The sequence below is a fragment of the Hippocampus bargibanti genome, linkage group LG18, assembly GCF_051943395.1.
Source record: "Hippocampus bargibanti isolate YZ-2025 linkage group LG18, ASM5194339v1, whole genome shotgun sequence".
In the NCBI taxonomy this organism is placed as follows: domain Eukaryota; kingdom Metazoa; phylum Chordata; class Actinopteri; order Syngnathiformes; family Syngnathidae; genus Hippocampus; species Hippocampus bargibanti.
This window is the reverse complement of record NC_142751.1, coordinates 3,987,503-4,015,350: the sequence shown is the minus strand read 5'-3', so window position 1 is coordinate 4,015,350 and position 27,848 is coordinate 3,987,503. Positions and strand designations below refer to the sequence as shown.

The 27,848-nt window shown below is 44.2% G+C and overlaps 2 protein-coding genes across 3 annotated transcripts; one reads left to right on the top strand and one right to left on the bottom strand.

Moving 5' to 3' along the window:
* Positions 1-86: 86 nt before the first annotated feature.
* dab2 (DAB adaptor protein 2) lies at positions 87-12,700 on the bottom strand. 2 transcript variants are annotated; one of them, XM_089020288.1, is made up of 15 exons: positions 12,535-12,700; positions 9,556-9,848; positions 9,213-9,352; positions 8,920-9,018; positions 7,826-7,957; positions 7,668-7,751; positions 6,767-6,793; positions 6,644-6,679; positions 6,438-6,500; positions 4,939-5,418; positions 3,241-3,361; positions 2,081-2,674; positions 1,860-2,014; positions 390-472; positions 87-320 (listed from the first exon to the last, which is right to left on the bottom strand). In XM_089020288.1, the coding sequence occupies exons 2-14, from the start codon at positions 9,713-9,715 to the stop codon at positions 407-409; spliced, it is 2,157 nt and encodes a 718-aa protein (XP_088876414.1). In that variant the 5' UTR covers positions 9,716-9,848; positions 12,535-12,700; the 3' UTR covers positions 87-320; positions 390-406. The 2 variants fall into 2 exon arrangements, with proteins under 2 accessions (XP_088876414.1, XP_088876415.1); XM_089020289.1 differs by lacking the exon at positions 4,939-5,418 and having other exon boundaries at positions 12,535-12,698.
* A 4,353-nt stretch (positions 12,701-17,053) lies between these two features.
* Positions 17,054-27,737, top strand: c9 (complement C9). The gene is made up of 11 exons (XM_089020752.1): positions 17,054-17,203; positions 17,526-17,616; positions 17,739-17,889; positions 20,223-20,364; positions 20,449-20,587; positions 20,655-20,876; positions 24,850-25,090; positions 25,165-25,296; positions 26,330-26,505; positions 26,569-26,801; positions 26,907-27,737. Exons 1-11 carry the CDS (start codon positions 17,139-17,141, stop codon positions 27,064-27,066), a joined length of 1,752 nt encoding a protein of 583 aa, XP_088876878.1. The 5' UTR covers positions 17,054-17,138; the 3' UTR covers positions 27,067-27,737.
* Positions 27,738-27,848: the final 111 nt, after the last annotated feature.

Sequence of the window (27,848 nt, the reverse complement as noted above, 5' to 3'; positions counted from 1 at the left end):
AGATACAGCCAGAACAGCCATATTAAAAAAATGGCCAATAGGACCCCCAAACACACGTAGTTTGAAATGAAGTGATCCTCAGAGTGCTGCTTTGACATTTTATTTTTCTTTTCAATCCATGCAACGCCCCCCCCCCTCTCCCCACCTTTGTCTCACTTCAGCAGATCATGACGCAAGACGTGTTGGTTGCTCTTAGCAAAAAAAGGAACCTCGAATCAGAGCAAATAACCGAGACGGCAACGTGGAAAAAGGCTGGATGGAGGCCATCGTTTGATTGTCTCACGGCAGGATGGTGTTACTTCATGGAATCTCTAATTGAGCTGGGGAAAAAAATACAGGATTTAAAACGGATACAAAAATCAAATAAAATGAGTGAATTGGAGACTTACAGCAATTTGAAGTACAATCAGGCAAAGGGATTTCCAAAGGGATCTCCAAAGGGCCCCGTGGAGTTCTGAGCAATGGGAGCAATCTGACGTTCAAAAACAAAATAAAAAAAGATGAATGACCCCCAAAAAAATGCTGAAAAGCACTGGTGTCCAAGTCAAGGCCCGGGGGCCAAATGTGTCCCGCCACATCATTTTATTCGGCCCACCAAAGCAATTCAAACTTGTGAAATTCCATTTTGCTTGCTAAAGTCTGAACCCAAATTTTCAAATGGTCAACCACAATAACAGTCATTTTTTATTTCAGATTTGAAAACTAGTTATTCATGAATTTGTTGTGCGCTCTAGATATCGTATGTGGTGGGGATGAAACATTCTAATGGCTTCCCCAAATTCATAACGGTCGCCGTGAGGAAACCGGATGTACAAAAAAAGCCCGCCTACGGCAAAAAGAAAAATTAGATGGCAATTGAGGACAAATTTGACAGCAAACACAATGACGGCTGCCTGTTGCTTGATTGGGATTCACAGTGTCTGAAATAGCGACTGCCTGGACGCCCGGGGCGTGCAACTTACAAAACGTCTAGCCCTGGTGGCCGACAACATTTTGGGGAAAAATAAATAATGATTTTTTTCAAATCAATTTTTAATAAAGCAAATGTTTTAACAAAGATTTTAAACTGAAATTTTGGAATTTTGATTCGTTTGGCAATTTGCATACTCGGCACGGCAGCCAATCAGAAGCCTGCTTTGTGCATGCGGACTTTCCCCGAGCGTTATAAAGTTGTGTATTTGCGTATCATTTTCCAAATTAGATGCACAGAACTTCAGTCCCAGAAGATTCGAAAGAAGCTAACAAAATTTATGACGCTACAAAACGTAAACGTACACTATCCTGTGACTGTAAAGTGTACTTGAGAGTTTTGAAAGGCGCTGACAAATTTAATTTATTATTATTATTATTAAAAGCATCGTAGAAAGAGGAGTTCACGTGGGTTGTAGCAGACGACGCAACGCCAACATTGCATTGTGCAACATGACGAACAGTGTATGGACAAAAACGACAATTGGAGCAAAATTATCAGATAGGGATATTTACCAGAAATTAAGCAAGGGAGATTTGTGGTAGGTACAGTAAATTCTCATTATATCGATAGTACCGCTTATTACGATACTATTTCTTTGAACGCAAGGAGAAAATTACATGCGCGCAGGATCGGATATATCGATAGTCCGGTTATATCGATATTTTTTCCGACTCCCGAGAATATCGATATAACGAGACTTTACTGTACATCCTTAACAAAAAAAAAGCCTTAATACTTTGTAAAAATGTTTTTTTGCGATTGTGTTTCAAGTCGTGAAAAATGGGGCAGGCAACTGTCCGCTAACTATTTGTCACGAGTTTCAGACACTGGCATTCAATACTGCGGTGAGGCCGAGAGTTTTCGGGACGAAGATGAAAAAGTTTACCGCTGGCACAGGCGGGACCCCAAAGGGAGCGGCGTCGGGGGCTCCAAAGGCCTCGTCAAACTTGTCCAGACCGAAGCCTTGTCCGTGCGGCGAGCTGTTGCAGGAGAAGGCGTCATGGAGAAGGCCCGAAGCGTCCAGGCTCAAAGGGGCCGCGTCTGCGTGGGAAGGGAGAGCGGGTCAAGACGGACGACGCCGAGATGGGCGGCGGCGGGCGTCCTTACCGTTGACCGGCGGCGACATTTGATTGATGTCAAAGTCGTCGTGGTCCGCCGCCTCTTGGGCCACGCCCACTTTCTTGGAGAAGTACTGGTCGAAAGGCCCCGATTCCGAAGCGGCGGCCGCTTGCTCGCCTTTCCGGGCGGGGATGGCGGGCGGCTTGGCCAGCTGGAAGTCCTTGAACATATCTTTGCCGGTCTTCACCTCTTTGTCGCCGAGGGGGTCCAAAGCGGTGAAGGCGTTTCTCTCCGGCTTGGCCGGAGCCTCCTTGCCGGGCGGGCGGGGAGGCGGGCGGGTCGGCCCCTGCGGCTCACCCGGCCCGCCGAAGGGCCCGGCCTGGAAGGGGTTGGTGGCGGCCGGGTGGCCCCAAACGGCGGGCGGCGGCGCCGGCTGGCCCCAAGCGAGATGCGGCGGGCTCAACGGAGGGGGTGCGATCGGCTGAGCCCAGGCGCCGGGGGGGATGGGAAGACCCCCGAAGGCGGACTGCGGTGGATAGGCGGACGGCGGGGCGGCGTACATGGAGGGGGCCACGGTGGAGTTCGGCCACATGCCGGCGGTGGCCATGCTGGTGCTGGCCGGCGGACCCAACTGAAGATCTCCTGTGGATGAAACAATGCCGCTTGAACAAAAATTGCCATAAACAACAATAATCATCATTATCAAAATAATTATGATGATGATCATCATCAAAATAATGATAATCATCATCATTATCATCATCATAATGATAATAATCATCATCATAATGATAATAATAATAATAAACAGAACAATAATAATAATAATAAAATTCATTTATAAGCGCCTTTCAAAACTCTCAAGGACACTTTGCAGTCACAAGATTTTTTTTTGCAGGTGAGCAGCGGCAGCCACACACGCCAGCGTTCACTCAACCCGGAAGTAACAAAGTTCAAAAATAAATGAAAATAATAAAAATTAATAATAATAATAATAAAACTAAATTAACAATATGACAACACAAAGACGCATAAGAGTCATTCATTCTTTAACACTTTCTGTCGAGGGCCAGAGCTACCAGCACAAATTTAGTTCACTGACAAAGCTTTTCGGATGAGAAGCCAAACGTCGGACATCCTCAAAGAAGTACATAAACAAGGAACCTGACAAGGAACCGGGCGAGGTTCCTCGTCGCGCCATATCTTACCAAGAGCCGCGATGGACGACTGTGCCGAGTTAACCGGCGTGTTGTTGAACAGGTCGCCGCCGGCCGACGCGCCATCAGCTCCGGTAAAAAGTTCCGCTCCAAACAAGTCGCTTGCTGCAGACTAATTGGGGAATATAAGAAGAACCCCCCCCCACCCGACCCCCATTAAAAATATTTTTAGTATCACGTCACATGAAATATTTTCAGACCCGGGGTGCATCTACACAGCCTGGACCTAGAAAGGATTCCCAGCAATTTGCCATTTTCATAAATGGCTACTTGTGGCCACAAGGCGGCGCCAAATCTCACTTCAAGGACAACAGACACCATTTTTTTGTTTCCTAACTGACATCAGAAAAACGTTTTATAGCATCTAAACTACACAAAACACGCAGGCTGACAACAATAAAAATGACTTCAAGTATCCCAAAAACTGCCACAAAATGAGCTTGAAACTGGGGATATTCAGAAAGTCCCGCCCCCTTGTTCGTGACGACACGCCAGGATACTCCTTCACAAACTGCATTGCTCCAGAATCAAGACAATGGCTTCAGAGAGTTCACATTCGGAGAAGAAGCTTTTTTTGTTACAGTTGATTCGAATAGTTCTGCTCCGTTGGAAATGGGCTGATTTGTCCGCTGGGAATTTGTGTAAACTTACACTTTCTTTATGCGTGTGACACACAACGATTCACCATCGCGTTATTTATGTAGTTTTCCTTCTAATTTGGCGATCAACACTGTGTTTTCAGACGAAAAAAAAAAGTACACAAAATGCATTGTGCGTCGCTTTCTCGGTCAGGGGCGTTTCTTCCGCGACGTCACATCAGGCATCGTCATCAACTCAAAAACAAGACTTCAGGAATATTCAGCGCGAGTCTTAAAACTTAAAATATAGCTATATGCAGTGGAATCTTTGTAAAATGCGCTCAGTAGAAGTCATTTCAAGTGATTTTACAAATTACGGACGCAATTTGTCTGGAGTTGTCGGTTGTCCTTTAAATCTCAATGGCGCTTTAAAAAAAAAAAAAAAAAGCGGTTGTGTATTCATTGACCGAACTGGATACGTCCGACTAGTTCTTCAGCCACTAGTGCACCCCGAATCCAAAATGGCAACATCTATCGTGAGGCTTTTTTCCCCCAGCATGCATTGCCACTTACCGGCACTTTCAGAGGCCAAGCGTGAGCAAAAACAAGGAAAGGAGGAGACGGTGTTTATAAGATGCAGATGACATTTAGGATTGCCTGAGAGGAAGCTTGTCACCAAAGGTGCATTCGTGCCAACACCCCCCCCCCCCCCCCGGCAGCCGCCCTATCCATTCTTCCTTTGGTATGGAAAGACATTTGAGTGCTCTCAATATTCTAATGAAGGTCCTCGGAAATTCTGTCCTCACTTCTAAAGCAATTCAAGGCGCAGGTAGGATGACCCCCCCCCCCACTTTCCCGTGAGCCTCCCTATCTATTCCACCTTTGGTATGGAAAGCCCTTTAAGTACTTTCAATAGCCCAATTAAGGTCCTCGTAAACTGTCCTCACTAGTAAAGCAATTCAAGGTGCAGGTAGGATGACCACACACACACACACAAACGTGCACAAGGCTTCCCATGCGATGTGAGAGCACCCGCATGCGGCCGGCCACCCTCAAGCATCACACACGCAGCCAACACTGTCAAAAGGGGGGTGGGGGGGGATACGGTCACCTTCTGATTCCTTCGACCTCGTCCTGCCTTGGAGCTCTGCGGGGGCGGGTTTAGAACCACAGAGTCCTCGCTCACCATGTCGGCGCCCTGGCGGCCCGCCGCCCCATTCGAGAAGGCGTCCGAGTCAAAAAAGGGGTTTACGACAGGGCTCGCCGATCCGGGCGCCGTTTGGCCCCCGAGCGGCCACTGGCATTTACCGAGAGCCAGGATCGAGTTCTGAGCGCTCAAAGACTCGCTAAGAGGCGTCCTAGCAGAGCCGATCAGGCCGTCGTCGGCGCCGGGCCTTTTGGATAGCGGATCGTCCCTGAAAGGGTCACTGTCCGGGGTGGGAAAGTAGCCGAACGGCGAGCGGAAGGGATTCTCTGTCGGGGGCGGCGCCCTGCGGTCGGCGGCACAGCAAGTTAAAAGCGTTCCCTTTATGCAATTCTGATTGTTGTCGACTTGGGCGGAAAAGTCCAGCAAGAGAATATCGTTAGAGTCCTGGTTCACATGAGAGGGAGATGCAGAGATCAGATCAATACACGGGGTCAAGAACCATCACAATTTGATCACAAAAGACAGAAACATTCAAGTTTAAAGCTGCTACGTGGGAAGAAGACACATCGGCTGACTTGCATTTGTAGAATTTGTCACCCACTGTCATTGACGGAATTAACTCATTCACTGCCAGACGATGTGCAAAAATGTGTCCACTCCAATGCCAGGGTTTTTGTCATTGTCACTCAAATTGCAGGGACCACAGAATATTGACTTTTAGGATGACAAACATTCAATACAGTGTAAGAAACCTTAGACTCTCTTCTTTCATGCGGAAAAAAAAGTTAATTCCTAAATGATATGGGTCTGGAGTTATGAGCATGAAATGGGGGTGGCTGTACAAAATACAATACATATTGATTTACCGTGACTGTAAAGTGCCTGAGAGTTTTGAAAGGCGCTTATAAAGGAATTTTATTATTATCGGAGCGGATGTCCAAAATACAATACAATCCATCCATATTGGTTTATATAGCGCTTTAACAACAGCTGAAGCTGGAACAAAGCGCTAACGTGGGAAAAAAGGGAAATGCTGCCCCTTGTGGAAGGGAGGAAACATTACTAGAGGCCTGGCCGGCGCTTTATCGGCACCCAAACATGAAAAAAAAAACTACATCTGAAAAAAATTCAGGAATGGCAGTGAACGGGTTAAAAAGAATAAATAAATTGAGATCATTACAGGATGATTTCCAAAACTTTTGCCAGAAAGCAAGTCTTCCTCGCGTCGCAGCTTTAAACGTCAAACGATTTCACGTCAACATCAACTCAGTTCTAAAAAAGGACAAAAATTCTGCCCTCCTTTTTTTCATGACAATTTAAAAACCTCCTGTCCGTTTTTAGAAATGAGTTTCCACACAAAAAAAAAAAGATCATTTTGAGACATACGGCTGTCGGTACGATTACAAATGTTAATGAGAGCGAGTGCGACGGTGGCAGAGATTGAGGAAACACCGAGCACTCACGTTCGGGGCTTGGATGTCCGGAGGGGTCGACATGTCCCCAAAGAGGTCCAGTTGCTCCACCGGCTGTTGGCGACAAACGAAAAAAAAAACATCCGCTGAATAAAATCAACCACAAAGCGGCAATTGAAGACAAACCATTGAATCTCACCAAGGCTATTGAATCGCCTTGATTGCGCATAGTGATTTGCATTCAAATTTCAACTTACTTGAGCGTCTTTGACCGGTACGGCATTATTTCCATTCTGAAAACAAATAGCATCCATTATGAATCAAAGTGAACGTTTTAAAACGAGTGGTGTGCTATTTCAAACAAGCTAACAGGCACTCACCTCAACCAGCGCGCTGCCATTTTCTCCCTGAAAACAAAAAGGAAGTAATATACTTTGCCATAAAATAAACAATAAACCAGTTTTAACAATATCAAAAATGGACAGATTAACAGTCACATGGTCTTTGCTTTATGTTATGATTACTGGCTAGCTAGCTAGCTAGCTATTTGCTATCTGGCTGGCTCGCCAGCTATCCAGCTAGCTATTAGTTACTGTATATGGCTACCTAGCTAGCCGTCTATCTATTGGCTATCTATTAGATAGCTAGCTTTCTATCCATTTGAGTTACTTCCGGATTGAGTGAACGCTGGGGCGTCTGCCTGCCGCTGCGCACTCACAGAAAAACTTATCCTGTGACTGAAAAGTGACCTTGAGTTTCGAAAGGCACTTATAAATGAAATGAATTATTATCATTATTATTAAAAACGACTATATTGTACTGGCTATCTATTAGTTAAACGGATATCTAGCTACCTAGCTAGCTGTCTATCTATTAGCGAGCTCTATTTGAGTGAACGATGGCGCGTGTGGCTGCCGCTGCTCACCCATAGAAAAACCTATCCTGTGAAGTGACCTTGAGAGTTTTGAAAGGCGCTTATAAATGAAATGCATTATTATTATTAATAATAATAAAAACGCTAACGTCATCATGTTCCTGGTGGTGTACCCGCGTTGGCCAACAGAGGGCAGTAGAACACAATCATACAGCCTGAAGCTATTTTAACACATAAGCTGCCCTAAAAAGTCGTTTTTCTAACTGAGAAATTTTGCGACTCCAAACAGGAGGGCTCGCTAGTCAAATCTATTATTTTTTTCTTCAAATAACGACGACTGGAAGTGTTATTTCCAACCACTGGGCTTTGGAGAAGTCACAGAATTTGGCAATGGAAGCATTCCTGACCTTCTGGGAGGCCTCTGCCTCTTTCTTCCTGAAGTTGAAGATGACTTGGAAGAGATCCTTCAAATCCAAGACTAGCGGCTCCGCCTGCCAGATGAAAAAAGGCGCGTCAGGAACGGCGCAAGGGGAGACTGAACAAACGTCAGCAGGCGCTCCCAAACCTGTTGGGCCGTCTTGATGGCGAAAAACTGATGCTGGCCCTCGGCCCCGCACACGTAGCCAAAGGCTCGGTTGTCCGTCACGTCTCTGGCAATGAAGGAAATCTTGTTCACCGCGTGCTCGTGCTCAATCGCCTGGAATTGGGGAAATAAATTAAATAAATAAATGCAAATACAAATAAGCCAATAAAAAAAATTAAAATAAAATAATAAATTAATAAAAGTGAGTGGTTTTAGATAAGTAAATACAAAATACCACATAAATAAATACACTAACAGGTAGAAAAATAAGTGTAATAAAATAAATATAAATTAAAAAAATACTACATAAACTAATAAATAAAATAAATTAGTATGTAAAAAATACCAAATAAATGAATACACTAACATGAGTAAATAAAATGAATATAATACTACATAAGACTACTACTAAGATATAAGAGAACTACAGTAAAGTCTCGTTATATCGATATTCAAGGGAGTCCGAAAAAATATCGATATAACCGGGACTATTGATATATGTTTGCATGTAATTTTCTCCGTGCGTGCATAGAAATAGTATCGATATAACCGGGACTATCGATATATCCGATCTCGATATAATGAGACTTTACTGTTCTTCAAGACAGTGCCGCGAGATTGGCTGCCTTTCCAGTAGCTCCTGTATTTTGTTTTTCTACTTTCATAACTTTGCTGCTGTGAAATGTAAATTTCTCCACTGTGAGACTAATAAAGGCAAATCCAAATCAAAATACACTAATATAAATAAATACATAACTAAATTAAATTCATTATTAAATTAAAAATACCAAATAAATAAAGACAAATAAAAACAGGTGGATAAAAATAAGAAAATAAAAATTTAAAATTACTAAATAAACTAAAATAAATACACAAAAACAGGTGGATAAAAATAAGTAAACAAAAATAAATACAAATAAATACAAATACGTACATAAAAATAAATACAAATACATAAAAAATAGACATAAATACATAAAAAATAGACATAAATACATAAGAAATATACATAAATACATAAACAAATATAAATAAATACATAAACAAATATAAATAAATAAATGTATAGAACCTACTCCTGATTTCTCATCAATGATTTTGATGCCAGACATGGATATATTGACCCAAATGCGCTGTTTGTGTTTCCCTTGTGAGCGAGCAGCAACTGCCATTCCCTGGGAAAGAAAAAAAACATCAAGGATTGATTTCATAGTCCATCGGTAATTCAAAGGCCTGTTGTCAAATTTGTCATCTTGTTAAAAAACAGCCAGGTGGTGTTAAAAATTTCAACAGCGACAAGTGGTGCTCATCAAGGTAAGAATAACAAAATGATTGAGTTTTATTGAGCGTTTTTACGAGTCGTCGTCACCTTTAGCTTCATCATGGAGTCCTGGCACATCTTGTCCCCTCGTGCTTCGGGCACATCGTCGATTCCGATCAGTTTGGCTTTGTAGCGCACGCCGTCCCCTTGAAACCTGGCCAGGAGGTACTCGTCCGTTTTGTCCGGCACTGAATGACAAATGTTTTGGGGTCAGGTGACAAGTCGGCGACATCTATGGCATTTCCCATTATCTATTAGCATTAGGCTAATCTTGAGCTCAACCAAATTATATGGTTGAGTTGAATTTTTTAGGGTGTTTCAATACCCAATTTTGAAAATTCTACTCTATTATGCATCCTACTGTATTTTCTTGTGTATTTGATCATGTCACCTTTCTTCTTGTCTTTCCTGAACGGGACCTTGGATGCGGCGGTCGCAGGGGAGGCGGGAGGGGAATTGGAGGTCAAAGCTGCGGGTGGCGAGACCGCCGTCGGGTCGGCGGCGGCGGCGATGACGACCACTGGCACGTTGGCCTCCACAACGGCAGACATGGTACAGCGAAGGGGTTGGGGAGGGGGCTCGCGAATCTCACTGGAGGAGGAGGTCGTCTGTCGGCAGCTCGGGCTAAAGGCAGCTCAGGACGCGGGAGTGCTTTTAGTACCCGCGCATGCTTCGCGTGGTTACCTACGACGATAAATTCCATGCAGAAATAAGTTGACGTTGATAAAATTGTATCCAAGGGCACTCACACTTTTATAATAATAATACATTTCATTTATAAGTGCCTTTCAGAACTCTCAAGGTCACTTTACAGTTTTAGTTAACTCATTGACTGCCAGACGACGTGCAAAAATGTGTCCTCTGTAGTGCCAGGGTTTTTGTCATTGTCACTCAAATTTCAGGACCCACAAAATATTGACTTTTAGGATGACATAAACATTCAACACATTGTTAGAAACTATACGCCATCTTCTTTCATTAGAAAAAAAGAGCTAATTCCTACGTTATATGGGTCTGGAGTTATCTGAGCTTGAAATGGAGGTGGATGTGCAAAATTCAATACAAGACATTGGATTGGATTTGCCTTTATTAGTCTCACAGTGGAGAAATGTACATTTCACAGCAGCAAGATAGCGCTTTAACAACAGCTGAAGCTGAAACAAAGCGTTAACCAGGACGAAAGGCAAATGCTGCCCCCTCGTGGAAGGGGACAAAACATTGCCAGAGGTCTAACCAGTGCTTTATCGGCACCCAAGCATGAAAAACCAATACCCGAACAAACAAATAATAATAAGCTATATTTTACGTTTTAAGACTCGCGCTGAATATTCAGGATTTTTTTTTTTTTTTAGTTGGTGACGAGTCCGTACGTGACGTCACTAAAGGAACGCCCTTGACCGTAAAAAAGACACATTGTAGCGGTCCTTCCATCACGTCAATGTATTTTGCTGGACTTGTTTGGTCCGGGGACCTCGTGTTGCACCCAAAAGCCGCCAGAAGGCCAGAAGAGGGCGTCCAAGCGCCATATAAGGAATTTATCAGCCTGTGGAAACGGAGGTGGCCACAAGAGGTCGCCATTATGTGCCTCTTTTTTTGGGTGAGAGATTTTCCCCCAATGTTGCCTCAAAATTGCACAAATAAATTCTTTAATCAATTGCAAACATGTATGCTTTCCTCTTCAGAACTATTTGAATCATATTCATAACTGGATGTGTAACAAGAAAGCATATTCTCCGAATCTGAAGCCATTGTTTTGATTCACAAACAATGCAAGATGTCCTTGCGTGACGTCAGGAACTGGGGGCGGGACTTTATGAAAATGCCCAAATCGCAGCTCAATTTTTTGCTGATTTTGGACACTTTAAGTCATTTTTATTGGTGTTTTGCATTTGACTAAAAATATCATAATGTGTGTTTTGGCTCTTTTAGATGCTATCAAACGTTTTTCTGGTGTCAGTTAAAAAACAAAAAAGTGACGTCGGTTGTCCTTTAAGTGATAAGAAAAAAAGTCAAAGTCAGCGTTATTGTCAAATATGCATGACATACAGCACAGATGAAATTACTGTCCTCTCGGACCCAGTCCTTACACATAAGAAACACATTCATCCTGTTGATTAATCAATTAAAATAATCATCGTTCCAGCTCTGAAGAACCTATGTACTGTGCAGTTAGCGAACAGACTATATTGACAACCAGGCAGTAAACATTTATGATCTTAGCAAGACTGCAGACATGTGACCCATAAAAGCAAGGTGACAAAACACCCTGAATAAGGGCAAGCCATTGCTTTTACGGCCAATAGATCTCATTGCTTTATTTTTTGTTCTTCCTCCTCTCATCACCAAATCAAACCTCTTCAATGACATGGTGCAGGCAAACTACAATTGCAAGGCCCTTTAGGGGGGCAAAGGTCAAGCAATTAGATCAGGTTAATCCCGGGTCTGCGATGTCAAAAGATCTCATGACTCCGTTCCGGAGTCGAGCCAACAGAAGGACAATAAAAGCAACCCGGTGCAAGATAACGTTGGAATTGACAAAAAGTTGATATTTAACTGTTAAAAAACCATGCGAGCACCTGCAATGATTAACGCTCGTGTGGCGGAAAGCCATTTTGAGATTGGCAACGCCGTTAAAGTCACAACGATTTGACGAAGACTGAACAATTGTCAAAATGTTTAGTCAATGAAGGCTAATTGAAGGCAATGAATCAAATTTTGTCGAGGGGGGATAGAAGAAATTTAGGATAGAAAATGTTGCAAATCCCCTTGGTCTCTTCATTAAGTGTTGATTGGACACCTGGCTGGTCACAATTGCCCCCAAAAAATGTTTTTTTGTGCCTTCGTTCAAGCCTAACCCTCGCCGGCCATTAAAAGTCAACGTTCGGTCGCCCAAATTACAGAGAAAAAGGATAAACTTGACAAGCAAACGTCAGCAAAACGGCAGGGGGGGGTGGATGTGTGAGGGAAATGTCACAATCGTGGGGCCGTCAGGAAGCGTAAAGCGCCGCACATCTGGAGGAAATCAAGCCGTGAGTCAGCGTGCGCCCAAACCAGCAAAGCACGAACAAGAAGCACGCGTGTGCCAACATGGGCCCCTCATCAAGGGGTGGGGGGCGCGCTCGAGAAGTCACTTTTAGACTCCTTGCCTGGACAGTCAGCCCAACCAAAGTCCACTAAACACTCCGACCGTCGTGATTTTACACTCTGGTGGAGCAAAAATCCGTAAACCCACAAAAAAAACCCACATCAAAGCTCGTGAAAGGTTGTCGACAAACGACAACTTGGGCACGTCAAAATGTTCATCCGTGGAAAGTTGGAACAAAAAAAGAAGTGCACGAAAAGAAACCGGAGGAAATGGCCGTGGTCTTACCGTGTTTTTCCAGGGGCGGTGGGAGTGGGGGAGGAAGACGAACGTCGGCTTGATGCTGCCGCTCGGTTGGTTTTTTTCCCCCTCCGAGAAAACTGCAGGACAGGAGCGCCTCAAACTGTGCGCAGCCAACTTGTCACACCTGAAATCTTGCTCGCGAGCCTGCAAACTAACGTCGCTTCGTGACGTGGGGGGAGCGATTGAGGAGGGGAGGGGTGGGCGGTACTTGCCAAGAGTGAGCAGGGCCCGCTAATAATCCATTGGACAAAATATATTTAATATTTAACATTTATTTTGCAGTATAGTAAATGCTTCCCTGTATGATTCGGTGTCACTGTTAGAAATGAAACAAATGTAAAAAAAAGAAGAGAGAATTGTAATTTACACGCGGATTAAGGCCTCTGGCGCCCTCTACTGCCAATATCGGCGACTGCAGGAAGACATGAAGAGTACCGTTACTTGAAAACTGAAAGGAAAACTCAATTAAAAGATGATGAATAGCGCTTCCACGTCCGCACGTGCGCGCGCGTGTGTGTTTGTTCAAGTGTTTACGTTAAACATCCGTCCAATCACTTCATCCTTACAGAGTTGTGGGCAAATAAAGAAATAATTAACAATAATAAACAATGAAAGGCATTAATATTAGCTAGCTATTAGCTATCTATTAGCTAGCTATCTGGCTGGCATTTAGCTATCTAGCTGGCTAGTAGCTTGCGATTAGCTATCTATTAGCTTGCTAGCTAGCTTTCTATCTATTTGCGTTATTCCAGGTTGAGTGAACGCTGGCTTGGCTGCTGCTGCTCACCCACAGAAAAACTTATCCTGTGACTGTAAAGTGACCTTGAGAGTTTTGAAAGGCGCTTTTAAATGAAATGTATTATTATTACTCATTAGGCCACACCCCCTTGAAATACACACATCCAAGTTATTATGTTTTGTGCAACATACTGCTGTATTTACTTTCTGATTTGATAATAGACTCGCGTTAAAAAACAAAAACAAATGTATAATATAAAGGATCTTCATCTTTATTACGTTCATAGAGTTGCTTGGTCAGTTGCCACAAGGGGACACAAGCCCGGATAAATAAAACGTAAAAAGCTTGGCCTAAACAAACATGTGAATCAAACCCCTAACGGGAAAAGCCGCAAGGAAAGAAGATTAAAAAAATAAACAATGAACAGACATTTCCATGTTACAAAAAATAAAACAAAATAAAAAAGGAAAACAATATGTGTGGTATGTTTCAAACATGGATGTGTTCAACAACAACATATCATTTTGTCTTGTTTGTTTAATGCTAAGATCAAATAAAATGTGAAACGCCATAGACAAGCTAACGAAAATTCGCAAAGATGTTATACCTTAAAACAGCTAGCGTTTGAACACACATGTCCAAATAAAGTATACAATTAAGAGCATATTAAAAATGGGGGTGCACAGGAAGCATTTTTTGTTGCGCGTTCCCCTCAATGACGTTGTGCCGCCGTGTCCCACTTTCAAGGCCGCAAAACATCTATGACTATTTGCTGCGGCCCCGCAACGACTTTCACTTCTGTAAACTGTGCAAGGGGAAGTCGCATAGCAACGCGGTCACATGTTGGACTGGACATACAAACCCCGTCGCACCACCCTCCACTCACAAAAAGTCACTCAAATTTCAGGGTGAACCTCAAATGCGTATTGGTTGTGGGGGATAACGTGCTGCGTTATGTTCACCTGCAACCCCTGGTTGCCATTTTGTGGAGAAAAATGATCAGACATAAAAACAATAGAGTGCACGTGAAGGGAGCCAAATGATTGCGATCAGACAATTATCGGGAATGTTGAAAATTTGCAGTAATCGTATATTTCCAATGATTTTGATGAGACTTTGAAAAGGAAGGACGTCCTTCCTGGTCTTGTCACATCCTGTCTTCTGCTGACAGAAGCTTTTTTTTAAACATGACTCAAACCTCTCATGACTTCCATTTTATATCAAAATACCATTTTTTTTTTTGAAAAATAATAAAAAGTAAGACTTTTGTCATTGTTGGGGATATTGTTCTTTTGACTTTTGAGTTGCGTTGAATGACTGTGACCTCTGGGGCGAAGGTCAAATCACGAGCCTGGCCCAGTTATTCCCCACGGAAGCCTTTGGTGGCTCAGAGTGCGGCGGTACATGTGAGTGATCAGCTGACGCTTTTGCCTCAGTTATAAAAACCCAAATGAGGAGTGACAGTGACTTTGACCAGTTGTTTTCCAGGCAGCTCTTACACAACTGGCTGGCGTCAGATCCCAACAAGACACCGAGTCACTTTACCAGAAACAATTCATCACAAATATCACGTATAACCTCATCGTTTGTAACAATTACAGTTTTCATTCAAGTGCGAAAAGAACTCAAATGGAAGTTTAACTTTGAGGACAGCGGGGACGCGCCGAGATGCTTAAAAGTCGCTTGCTAGCATCTTCACAATAAATACCCTACCCACTCTCGAGGACTTGCACACTGCAAGAATCCAAAGTAGGGCTCGGAAAATCCTAATGGACCCTCCGCACCCTGCCCACCACCTTTTCTAGCTACTCCCCTCAGGCAGGCGCTACAGATCCATGCGCACCAAATCCAGCAGACATTTAAACAGCTTCTTCCCCCAAGCCATTAACTCTTTGAACTCTTTGAATTCTTTCAACAGTAGCCCAAATGGAACTGTATAGTGCCACTTGGCAATTTTTTGATGATGATACTAGTGCAGCGTGTTCCACCGGAAACAAATTCCTTGTGTGTTCTACATACTTGGCAATAAAGATGATTCTGATTCTTATGTATGTATGTATGTATGTATGTATGTATGTATGTATGTATGTATGTATGTATGTATGTATGTATGTATGTATGTATGTATGTATGTGTGTGCGTGTGCGTGTGCGTGTGTGTGTGCGCGCGTATGTATGTATGTGTGTGTGTGTGTGTGTGTGTGTGTGTGTGTGTGTGTGTGTGTGTGTGTGTGTGTGTGTGTGTGTGTGTGTGTGTGCGTGCGTGTGTGTGTGTGCGCGCGTATGTGTGTGTGTGTGTGTGTGTGTGTGGGTGGGTGTGCGTGTGCGTGTGTGTGTGTGTGTGCATGTGTGTGTGTGCGTGTGTGTGTGTGTGTGTGCGTGCGCGCACGCGTATGTATGTATGTATGTATGTATGTATGTATGTGTGTGTGCGTGTGTGTGTGCGTGTGTGCGTGCGTGCGTACGTATGTATGTATGTATGAATTGATGTATGTATGTATGTATGTAAATAAATAAATAAATAAATAAATAAATAAATTCATATATACATCAATTCATACATACATACATACATACATACATACATACATACATACGTACGCACACACGCGCGCACGCACATACACACACATACATACATACATACATACATACATACATACATACGTATGTACGTACGTACGCACGCACGCACGCACATACACACACATACATACATACATACATACATACATACATACATACATACATACATACGTATGTACGTACGTACGCACGCACGCACACACGCACGCACGCACGCACGCACACACACACACACACACATACATACATACATACATACATACATACATACATACATACATACATACATACATACATACACACATGCTGTTCGTCCTCTTTGACAAGAGATGACCATCTTCACTATAATTGTGTACAAATTTACTAGGGGGCAGTTATTATTATTATTTAGCGTGAGCAAATTTAGCATTTTTAATGACACCCTTGGCATCTATCAAGTCAACACTTCATAACATTTGATTTAAAAAAAATCAAAATTGTAAGCAATCCTAATGCAGTACGTTCCCCTTATTTTGTGATACACATTCTTCAACTGAAATTCTCAGTTTGAGTATTTTTGCCTTCTCTGATCATTTCAAATGAAATCTTGACGGTTGAATTGCGTTAGACCTCCAATTTCATGGCAACCCACCCTCCTGCCCGAAAAAAAACAGGAAGTCTTTCGCTAGTCAGGAGAAACACTGGCCAAGCAAACAACTTGCCCCTCGCCTCCAACTTCCTGCTGAGAGGAAACTGCAAAATCTTGTGAAAAGTGGTCACGTCGGCACATATTTGTGACCGCGGAGTCCCCTCTACCCTCTTTCCTTATATGAAGAACTACCCCCCCCCCCCCACACACTGGCAGCACCGTGTTCTTGTAACTCAAAATGGCTGACGCTGTTCCGATTGCACTGGAACGCTTAACAAGATTTACTTGTTAAGCGTACTTACTTACTGAGACACAATTTGATTGTTTTTTTTTTTATTCCTCCTTTGACTTCAGAGCAGAAACCTGAGATACAAACACTGTATGATGACAGTGGACTAAATTTGACTTGGTTCGAGAAACGATGGGTATTTGTACACAAATTGTGGAGCCACAAAACTCACAGGACAGAGTGTCTCTACGCTTTGGGAGATTCCCAATCGTCGATCAATATCACCAAGCCTAAAATCCAAAGAAGTGAATGTGTGCTTTTTTGCAATGTGACAATCATTGACAGAGCGACGGCTTAAAAAGCCCCCTTAGTCCATCGCTTTGTGTACAGTTTGCTCGCAAATTCAAGATGAAGTTTGCATTTGCCGTCCCGTTGGGTCTTGTTCTCGTGCTGGCAGTCCTCAGGGAAGGAACGTATGTATCATTTTGGATATTTATATTTTCTTTATGTACACATTCTGACATTTCAACCACAGGAAAAATCCATTTTCACTCAACACAAGGACAGCAGAAGGTAAAATATCAGAAATCAAGCTAGGCTATTACATGCTAGCTGGTGTGTTTTTAGTTGCGACTTCTTTGCCGACATATGTTCTATTTGCCGGTGCCAACTAAGGTATCTGTCCAGAAACACGTTTCATAACAGTAGCACAGTAGATTTGACGTCATTTTTTTTGGTTCCTCCCACGGGAAGGCTAATTTGAGCTAATTTTGTCGCTAATGGGTGTCCTTTCAGGGCAGTGGAACTTCCTGATCCGCCCGCCGTGGAATGCGTGTGGAGCCGCTGGTCCGAGTGGAGCGCATGCGACCCGTGCTCGTTAATCAGAGTGAGTCCGGTTGGGTTTTTGCGATTGAAACCCGTTCCTGTTCCCGTTAATGGAACTACATCCTGATCACCTTCGTCCTCGAGCTCAAACGACTGGTCTTGATTTCCTTTAATGTCCTTCAGAGGCGTTCTCGGAGCGCCGTGACGTTCGGGCAGTTTGGCGGCAAGTCCTGCCAGGGTTCCATCGGCGAGCGGGAGTCCTGCGTTAGCGACGCCACCTGTCAACAACCTCCACCTGCCACCTGCTCCGACACGGAGTTCCGATGCGAGTCAGGTGCATTCCTCCCTTCAAGCCTTTGATAAGCTGCTCTGGATAAAATACAGTCATCCCAAGAGAAGAATCGAACGTGAACACACGAAATGTGGCGGAGCACGGTTTATAACCGACTTGTCCAAAGTCCGGTCTGGGGGCCAAATGTGGCCCATGGTCAATTTTGATCCCGCTCAAAGCCTCTGTCATAAACTCAATAACGTCTGGCCTGCATGTCAAATTAATACATTGGGCAGTCGCGCTGTTACCTGCATGTGCTAGGTGCTGCCATCTAGAGGCTTATTTTGGAACAGCAAATTAGTCGAAGAAGGGGCAGCGCGGGAGTCGAGTGGTTAGCACACCGGCTTCACAGTGCAGAGGTCGCCGCTTCGCGTTCCGGTCCGGCCTCCCTGTGTGGAGTTTGCATGTTCTCCCCGGACCCGTGTGGGTTTTCTCCGGGTCCTCCGGTTTCCTCCCACACTCCAAAAACATGCATGGCAGGCAGATTGACCACTCCAAATTGTCCCTAGGTGTGAGTGTGAGAGTGACTGTTGTATGTCTTTCTGCGCCCTGCGATTGGCTGGCAACCAATTCAGGGTGTCCCCCGCCTCGTGCCCGAAGACAGCTGAGATAGGCTCCAGCACCCCCCGCGACCCTAATGAGGAATAAGCGGTACGGAAAATGAGATGAGATGAGAAATTAGTCGAAGAGTCATTGACTGAATAAGCCACCCAATTTTGTAAAATGACCATTTTCTATTTTTTTTATTTTCTAAAATGGTAATTTCAATTTTTTTATTTTCTAATCTTTCTAATTGTTAGTTTTTTTTCTAAAATGGCGATTTTCAATTTTTAAAATGTTCTAAAATAGCAATTTTCTTTTTTTCTAAATTGTCAATTTTTTTTAAAATGGTGATTTTCTTTTTTTTCTAAAATGGCAATGTGATTTTTTTTTCTAAAATGATGATTTTCTTTTTTTTCCTAAAATGGCGATTTTCAATTTAAATTTTCTAAAATTGTGATTTTCAATTCTTTTCAGTTTTCCAAAATGATGATTTTCATTTTTTTTTTCTAAAATGACATTTTTTATTTTTTTATGTTCTAAAATGCTGCTTTTCTTTTTTCCCCCTAAAATGGTGATTTTCAATTTAAATTTTCTAAAATGGTGATTTTCATTTCTTTTAACTTTTCTAAAATGGCGATTTAATTTTTTTTCTTCCAAAATGGCCATTATTTTTATTTATTTATAAAATGGTGATTTTCTTTTTTTTCCTAAAATGGCGATTTTCAATTTACATTTTCTAAAATGGTGATTTTCATTTCTTTTAAATTTTCTAAAATGGCGATTTTCATTTTCTTTCTAAAATGGCAATTAATTTTTTTTTGTTATTTATTCTAAAATGGTGATTTTCATTTTCTTTCTAAAATGGCAATTAATTTTTTTTGTTATTTATTCTAAAATGGTGATTTTCTTTTTTTCCCCTAAAATGGCGATTTTCATTTTTTTTCTAAAATGGCAACTTTCCTTTTTTTTCTAAAATGGTGATTTTCTTTTTTTCCCCTAAAATGGCGATTTTCAATTACATTTTCTAAACTGGGTGATTTAATTTCTTTAAAATTTTCTAACATGGCGATTTTCATTTTTTTTCTAAAATGGCAATTAAAAAATATTTTCTATAATGGTGATTTTCTTTTTTTTCCAAAAATGGCGATTTTCAATCTAAATGTTCTACAATTTTGATTTTTTTAAATTTCTTTTAAATTTTCTAAAATTGTGATTTAAAATTATTTTCTCGAAAATGGCAATTTTATTTTTTTTTTTTTTTCTAAAAATGGCTATTTTCTTTTTTTCCCTAAAATGGCGATTTTCAATTTAAATTTTCTCAAATGGCGAATTTCAATTTTTTTTTTTATTCTAAAGTGGCAATTTTCTATTTTTTATTGTCTAAAATGGCTAATTTTGTGAAATGACGATTTTCAATTTTTTTTATGTTCTAAAATGGCGACAATCAACAAAGTGAAAGCTGACTGCGAGGGCCGACAGTTCAAGGATGGTTGCAAATCGTGACTATTTCTTGACTGAAATACGTCCCAACTGCGCTCTCCTTTGGCTGTTTTTAAAGAGTTGAACGTGGAGCCATATCTTGAAATGAATTGCTGTCTAATGTCAAGGTTGGCCCTCCTACATTTTCAGCACACCAAATTGTCCCCACTTGCAAAATTTTTGGTCACCCTTGGTCTACAAACATAAAAATATCTAAAAACTAAAGCTATGTTTTCAAAAGTGCTTTTTGACGAGAGCATAGCATGAAGGTACTGCCGCCAGGCAATGGGCAACCGAGTGCGCTCTTCACGCAGGTTCTTGCATCAAGAAGAGGCTGACATGCAACGGGGACTACGACTGCGAGGACGGATCGGACGAGGACTGCGAAGTGGGCCGCCGCCCGTGCATCTCGGCCGCGCTGGAAAACAACGAGCAAGGAAGGACGGCCGGTTACGGGTACAAATGACTTAGTCGATTCATTCTGAATTCCGCCCGCTGGTGGTGGTCTCCAGTTCTTCAGTTCCTCCGTCCTTCCGCCAGAATCAACATTTTAGGGTCGGACCCTCGCATGAACCCCTTCAACAACGATTACTTCAACGGCCAATGCGATCGAGTCAGGAACCCGTACACGGCAAAGTACGACAGACTTCCGTGGAACGTCGGCGTGCTCAATTATCAAGTGAGTCCCAACGATGGTCGCTTCCTGTCGGTGTGAGATGGTGACGACGACGGCTTGGGCTCCGCAGACGCTGGTGGAAGAAACGGTCTCCAGGGAGATCTTTGAGGACACTCACAGTCTGCTCAAGGAGATTCTCGGCGAGATGAGCAGGACGGTGGACGCCGGACTTTCCTTCAAATTCAACCCCAGCGAGGAGTCCATGTCGGGCACGCCCGTCAGCGCGAGCTTAGACTATCAGTATGAGAAGAAAGCCATGATCAAGGAGGTGTCCGAGTACTCCAAAGTTCGGGTATTTAGCTTTGATTTTTCTTCAGTTTTGGTCACACTCTGATTCAGTTCAGTCCACTTTGGGCTTCTGTTCGTTGTTAGTCACACTTTGTCCACCAGAGGGCAGAGTGTGAAAATCATCATTTTAGAAGATTTAAAAAAATTGAAAATCGCTCTTTTAGAAAATTTAAAAAAAAAATGAAAATCAACATTTTAGAAAATAAAAAAACCTTGAAAATAGCCATTTATAAAATAAAAAAATGAAATTTTCAAAAATTGAAAATCACAATTAAAAAAAAAATAAAAATTGAAAATTGTCATTTTGAAAATAAAAAAAAAATGAAAATCACCATTTTAGAAAAGAAAAATTGTAAATCACACTTTTAGAAAATAAAAAAATTAAAATCGACATTTATAAAATACGAAAAATGAAAAGCCTCATTTTAGAACATGAAAATTGAAAATCGCCATTTTAAAAATAAAAAAGTGAAAATCGACATTAAAAAATTACAAATTGAAAATTGTCATTTTGGAGAAAAAAAAATGAAAATCAGCATTTTAGAAAAGAAAAATTGTAAATCACACTTTTAGAAAAAAATTGAAAATCACCATTTATTAAAAATACACTAAAATCCTTATTTTATCAGTAAAATTGAAATTCACCATTTTAGATTTTTTTTAAAATTGAAAATCCATCCATCCATCCATCCATCTTGTGCCGCTTAACCGGGGTCGGGTCGCGGGGGCAGCAGCTTCAGTAGGGAAGCCCAGACTTCCCTCTCCCCAGCCACTTCTAGCTCGTCCTGGCGAACGCTGAGCCGTTCCCAGGCCAGCTGGGAGACATAGTCCTGGGTCGTCCCCGGGGTCTCCTGCCAGTGGGGCATGCTCGGAACACCTCAGCAGGGAGGCGTCCTGGGGGCATCCTAATCAGATGCCCGAGCCACATCATCTGGCTCCTCTGTATGTGGAGGACAAGCGGTTCGACTTTGAGCTCCTCCCGGATGACCGAGCTTCTCACCTTATGTCAAAGGGAGAGCCCGGACACCCTATGGAGAAAGCTTATTTCGGCCGCTTGCATCCGGGATCTTGTTCTTTCGTTCGTTCGTTCTTTAGATTGAGAGCTTTGCTTTTTGGCTCAGCTCCTTCTTCACCACGACAGATCGGTACAAAATCCGCATCACAGCAGACGCCGCACCGATCCGCCTGTCGACCTCTCGCTCCCTCACACCCTCATTCCTGAACAAGACTCTCAGATACTTAAACTCCTCCACTTGAGGCAAAATCTCCTCCCCGACCCGTAGAGGGCACTCCAACCTTTTCCAACCATTGTCTCAGATTTGGAGGTGCTGATTCTCATCCCAGCCGCTTTACATTCGGCTGCGAAACGCTCGAGAGAGAGTTGGAGAACTTCACTTGAAGGCCCCAACAGTACCACCTCATCTGCAAAAAGCAGATACAAAAAGCTATACTGAGGCCACCAAAACGGAAACCTTCAACGCTTCGGCTGCGCCTAGAACTTCTGTCCAAAAAGGTTATGAACAGAATTGGTGACAAAGGGCAGCCTTGGCAGAGCCCAGCCCTCACTGGAAACGATTCCGACGAACCAGACCCTGACATCTGACATCGGTCGTATAGGGACCGATGTCAGAGTCTGGTTCAGGCGCTTCTGTACCCCATACTCCCGAAGCACCCTCCACAGAACTCCAGGAGGGACACAGTAAAACACTTTCTCCAAGTCCACAAAGCACATGTAGACTGGTTGGGCGAATACCCATGCACCCTCGAGGACCCTGCTAAGGGTGTAGAGCTGGTCCACTGTTCCGCGGACGGGACGAAAACCACACTGTTCCTCCTCAATCTGAGGGTCGACTTTCCGACGGACCCGCCCCTCTAGAGCCCCTGAATAGACCTTTCCAGGGAGGCTGAGGAGTGTGATCCCTCTGTAGTTGGAACACACCCTCCGCCCCCTCTTTTTAAAAAGGGGGACCACCACCCCGGTTTGCCAATCCAGAGGCACTCTCCCCGATGACCACGCAATGTTGCAGAGGCGTGTCAGCCAAGACAGCCCCACAACATCCAGAGCCTTTAGGAACTCCGGTCGGATCTCATCCACCCCCGGGGACTTGCCACCGAGGAGCTTTTTAACCACCTCGGTGACTTCAGCTACAGAGATCGGAGAGCCCACCTCGGAGTCCCCGGACACTGCCTCCTCCAAGGAAGGCGTGTTGGTGGAGTTGAGGAGGTCTTCGAAGTACCCTGCCCACAGGTTCACGACGTCTCGAGTCGAGGTCAGCAGCGCCCCATCCTCACTGTAAACAGTGTTAGTGGTGCACTGCTTTCCCCTCCTGAGACGGCGGATGGTGGACCAGAATTTCCTCGAAGCGGTCCGGAAGTCGGCTTCCATGGCCTCACCGAACTTTTGCCATGCCCGTGTTTTTGCCTCGGTGACCACCGAGGCTGCATTCCGCTTGGCTAATTGATACCTGTCGGCTGTCTCAGGGGTCCCACAGGCTATATAGGCCCGATAGGACTCCTTCTTCAGCGTTACGGCATCCCTTACTACTGGTGTCCACCAGCGAGTAGGGGGGTTGCCGCCATGACAGGCACCAATCACCTTACGGCCACAACTCCGATTTGCCGCCTCAGCAAGGGAAGTACGGAACATAGTCCATTCGGACTCAATGTCCCCCGCCTCCCCCGGGACATGTGTAAAGTTCTGCCGGAGGTGGGAGTTGAAACTCCTTCTGACAGGGGATTCCGCCCGACGTTCCCAACAAACCCTCACAACACGTTTGAGTCTGTCAGGTCGGACTGGCATCTTCCCCCACCAATGGAGCCTACTCACCACCAGGTGGTGAGTAGGCTCCGCCCCTCTCTTCACTCGAGTGTCCAAAACATGGGGCCGCAAATCCGACGATACAACTATAAAGTCAATCATCGAACTGCGACCAAGGATGTCCTGGTGCCACGTGCACATATGGATACCCTTATGTTTGAATAAAGTGTTTGTTATAGACAATCTGTGTCGAGCACAGAAGTCCAATAAAAAAAACACCATTCCTGTTCTGATCGGGGGGCCGTTCCCCCCAATCACGGCCCTCCAGGTCTCACTGTCATTGCCCATGTGAGCATTGAAATCGCCCAGCAGAATAAGGGAGTCCCCAGGGGGAGCGCTCTCCAGCACACCCCCTAAGGTCTCCAAAAAGGATTGTACACTGAACTGCTATTTGGTGCATATGCACAGACAACAGACAGAACCCGTCCCATCACCCGAAGGCGGAGGGAAGCAACCCTTTCGGGGTGAATCCCAACGTACAGGCAGAGAGCCGGAGGGCAACAAGTATGCCGACACCTGCTCTACGCATCTCACCGTGGGAAACTCCAGAGTGGAAGAGAGTCCAACCACTCTCGAGAGGGCTGGTACAGGAACCCAGGCTGTGTGTGTAGGCAAGACCAACTATGTCTAGTTGGAACTTTTCGACCTTGTGCACCAGCTTGGGCTCCTTCTCTGTAAGAGAGGTGACGTTCCACGTCCCAAGAGCTAGCTTCTGCAGTCGAGGGTCGGACCGCCAGGGCCGCCCAGCTCACAATGCACCCGGCCCCTCTGGCCCATCCCATGGGTGGTGAGCCCTTGAGAAGGGGGACCCACGTTTCCTCTTCGGGCTGAGCCCGACCGGGCCCCATGGATGTAGACCCAGCCACCAGGCGCTCGCCAACGAGCCCCATCTCCAGGCCTAATTGAAAATTGCCATAAAAAAATAGAAAATTGTAATTTTGGAAAAAAAATGAAAATTGCCATTTCGAATCTAACAAAACTTTGAAAATGTCCATTTTAGAAAATCTACTAAATCTATTGTGCCCTGATGATTTTGCCTGACCTTTTTTTAGCTGTCACAAATGGGGAGGGGGGGGCGTCGTCGTCCATTCTTCTTCTTCTCATTCAGAACAAAAATGATGACGGCGCATCATCGTCCATTCTTCTTCTTGTCATTCAGAACAAGAGCTTCATGAGAGTCAAGGGGAGGATCCAGATGAGCACCTACAGGCTTCGTTCCCGCGAGCTTCAACTAGCCGACGAGTTCCTGGCGCACGTGCGCTCTTTGCCTTTGCAGTACGACAAGGGCATCTACTTCGCCTTCCTGGAGGACTACGGAACGCACTACACCCAAAACGGAAAGTCTGGCGGAGAATATGAACTCATCTATGTTCTCAACCAGGACGCCATTAAGGCGAAAAGTCAGTCATCGCATAGCGGACCAAATTGGCGGCTACGTTATACGTATTGATTTTATGTTATTTTAAACTTCCAGATCTAACAGAGAGAAAAGTTCAGCAATGCGTCAAATTGGGCATCTCTGCGGACTTTAACATGGAGACGGTTAATGATGGGAAAATTCACCACAAAGAAGACAAGTGCAGCGAGGTTACCACCAAAGCCGAAGGTTTGTTTGTCTTGACTGGCCGGGATTCCACACCGTTCCTCAAGCGTCACGTTCCGCAGCGCTTTTGTCTCACAGATTTTTTTGCCAAATGTATTTCCGTCTCTTTCCTGAACTCCCAGTTAAATTGTCGAAATTGGGAGTCACCCTTTTTTCCCCACAAGGGATACATTCTAGATCACACGTGTCAAAGTCAAGGCCCAGGGGCCAAATCTGGCCCACCGTAGCATTTTATTCGGCCCGCGAAAGCAAATCAAACGTGTGAAATTCCATGCTCATCATCGACCTAGCTACCTAGCAAGCTAGCTATCTCTCTTTCTATTCAGCTAACTGGCTAAACGCTTACATCACGGATGTCAAAGTCAAGGCCCGTGGGCTAAATCTGGCCCAGCACATTTTATTCAGCCCGCAAAAGCAAATCAAACTTGTGAAATTCCATGCTCATCTATTCAGCTCGCTAGCTTACGAGCGAGCTACCAAGCGAGCTAGCTGGCTCACTTTCTATTCAGATACTCTAGCTGCCTACTCACTTACATCACAGGTGTCAAAGTCAAGGCCCTCATGGGCCAAATCTGGTGTTTTTGAGGAATACATATTTTTTCTAAATGTTACAGAATTAGAAGCAGATGTCCTCTATTAACGGGTTGGCCCGGTTCCTAACACCCTGGCGAGAATTTGAATACGATGGGGTGCAGAGCTTTCAGCCGCTCCGCTCCTAAACTCTGGAACTCACTTCCACCCAACATCCGCAACATTGACTCCCTTCCTACTTTCAAATCTCACCTGAAAACCCACCTCTTTAAACTTGCTTACATGGTCTAATTTATTATGCTGTTTTATTATTTATTGCTTTATGCATGATTTTACTGTTTTGTGTGTTGTCTTTGTTGTAAAGTGTCCTTGAGTGTTCAGAAAGGCGCTTGTAAATTAAATGTATTATTATTATTATTAATACTAATAAATCCCGTAAAAGATTACAAACGTCTCCTTTGATAGACTCGGAGAGGCATAACGCTGTCGACATTTATCCCCGCAGGTGAGATCGCTGGCAAAGCCGTGGTGGACAAGGTGATGACGTCGGTAAAAGGAGGCACCCTGGTGACCGCCGTGGCCATGAGGGCCAAACTGAACAAGGACGGGCTGATGGACCTAGACACCTATCAGACGTGGGCTCGTACCATCGCCGACGCTCCTGCGCTGCTCAACAGCGAGGTAGGAAGTCCAGATCCATTTGTCTCACGGGACATTGATATCAGAGTTCCATTTATTCACCAGCCTCGGCCCATCGACACGCTCGTTCCTTTGCGCCTGGCCGACGCCAACGTCAGGATCGCCAACCTAAAACGGGCCACGGCGGACTACATGGCCGAGTACAGCGTGTGCAAGTGTAGACCGTGCCACAACGGCGGCACGGTGGCGCTGATGGATGGAAAGTGCATATGTCTGTGCCCGCACCTCTTCGAAGGAATGGCTTGCCAGAACTTTAAAGGTGACAAAGCCAAGCACACAGGTGAGGATATCATCAAGCCGTGCAGTTTTTACTCGCTGAGCAGACGTCAACAGGAAACAAGCCTACTGAACGTCTGAACATTTTTCTGGGCATTTCTCGAGCAGGGGAACGTCCCTGAGGTCTCCCAAGAGGGCAACTGGTCCTGTTGGTCCGGCTGGTCCGACTGCAGCGGGGGTAAAAGGACCAGGACACGAAATTGCAACGTCAACGGGCTGCCCGACGCCCGCTGCCGGGGCGACATCACCAACGAAGAGTATTGCTGAGGGGCGACACCTCCACCTTGTGGTCGGTCACGGAATGGTTGTTAAAGCGCGATAATAATAATACATTTAATTTATCTGCGCCTTTCAAGACTCTTCAGGACACTTTACAGTCACATGATATGTTTTCTGCGGGTGAGCAGGGGCAGCCACACGCGCCAGCGTTCACTCATCCCGGAAGTACGTAACAAAGTTAAAAAAAAAAATCTTCTTTTCCTTTCGGCTTTTTCCTTCAAGGGGTCGCCACAGCAAATCAGTGTCCTCCATCTTTAGAGGTTTGATCCGCATGTTTGTTTTGGCCAAGCTTTTACGTCGGATGCCCTTCCTGACACACCCTCTGTATTTATCCGGGCTTGGGACCGGCACAAGAAGACATATGTGCCTTTGTGGCTACAGAACAAGTAACTCGCTCAGTAAAAGCTCCCAAACACAAAATGGTCATCGGCACAGCAAGATTCAAAAAAACAAAAACTATAAAAAATAAGTTGAAGAAAACATTCAAGTGAAAGAGTACATGTATATACGTACATTGTTGAGTGTATGTGTGTGGCAAAGACATGGTTGGGGTAATTTCACTGATTTATGTCACCTGCGAACGAGCCAATCATGTTGGATGTTGTAAAGCCTTTTTATGAGCATGCGCAGAATAAATGTTTGTTGAGTTCCCAGACCAATGATTGACATGGCTGTGCATCATTATTCTCTCGTGAGTATTAGCCATCGTTAAGGCAAACTAATATCTTGGTGACTGTTTAAACGCGAGGACTGCTGCCGGAATGTCTAGC

Bases quoted from the DNA above. Each gene is read 5' to 3' on its own strand.
- c9 (XM_089020752.1), top strand. From the start codon at position 17,139: ATGAAGTTTGCATTTGCCGTCCCGTTGGGTCTTGTTCTCGTGCTGGCA. The intron at 17,204-17,525 runs GTATGTATCATT...GTGTCCTTTCAG, and splicing joins GCAGTCCTCAGGGAAGGAAC to GGCAGTGGAACTTCCTGATC. The intron at 20,588-20,654 runs GTGAGTCCCAAC...TGGGCTCCGCAG, and splicing joins TCGGCGTGCTCAATTATCAA to ACGCTGGTGGAAGAAACGGT.
- dab2 (XM_089020288.1), bottom strand. From the start codon at position 9,715: ATGTCTGCCGTTGTGGAGGCCAACGTGCCAGTGGTCGTCATCGCCGCC. The intron at 5,419-6,437 runs GTGAGTGCTCGG...CATGTGAACCAG, and splicing joins CGGACATCCAAGCCCCGAAC to GACTCTAACGATATTCTCTT. The intron at 473-1,859 runs GTAAACTTTTTC...TTTGAACGTCAG, and splicing joins GGGTCCCGCCTGTGCCAGCG to ATTGCTCCCATTGCTCAGAA.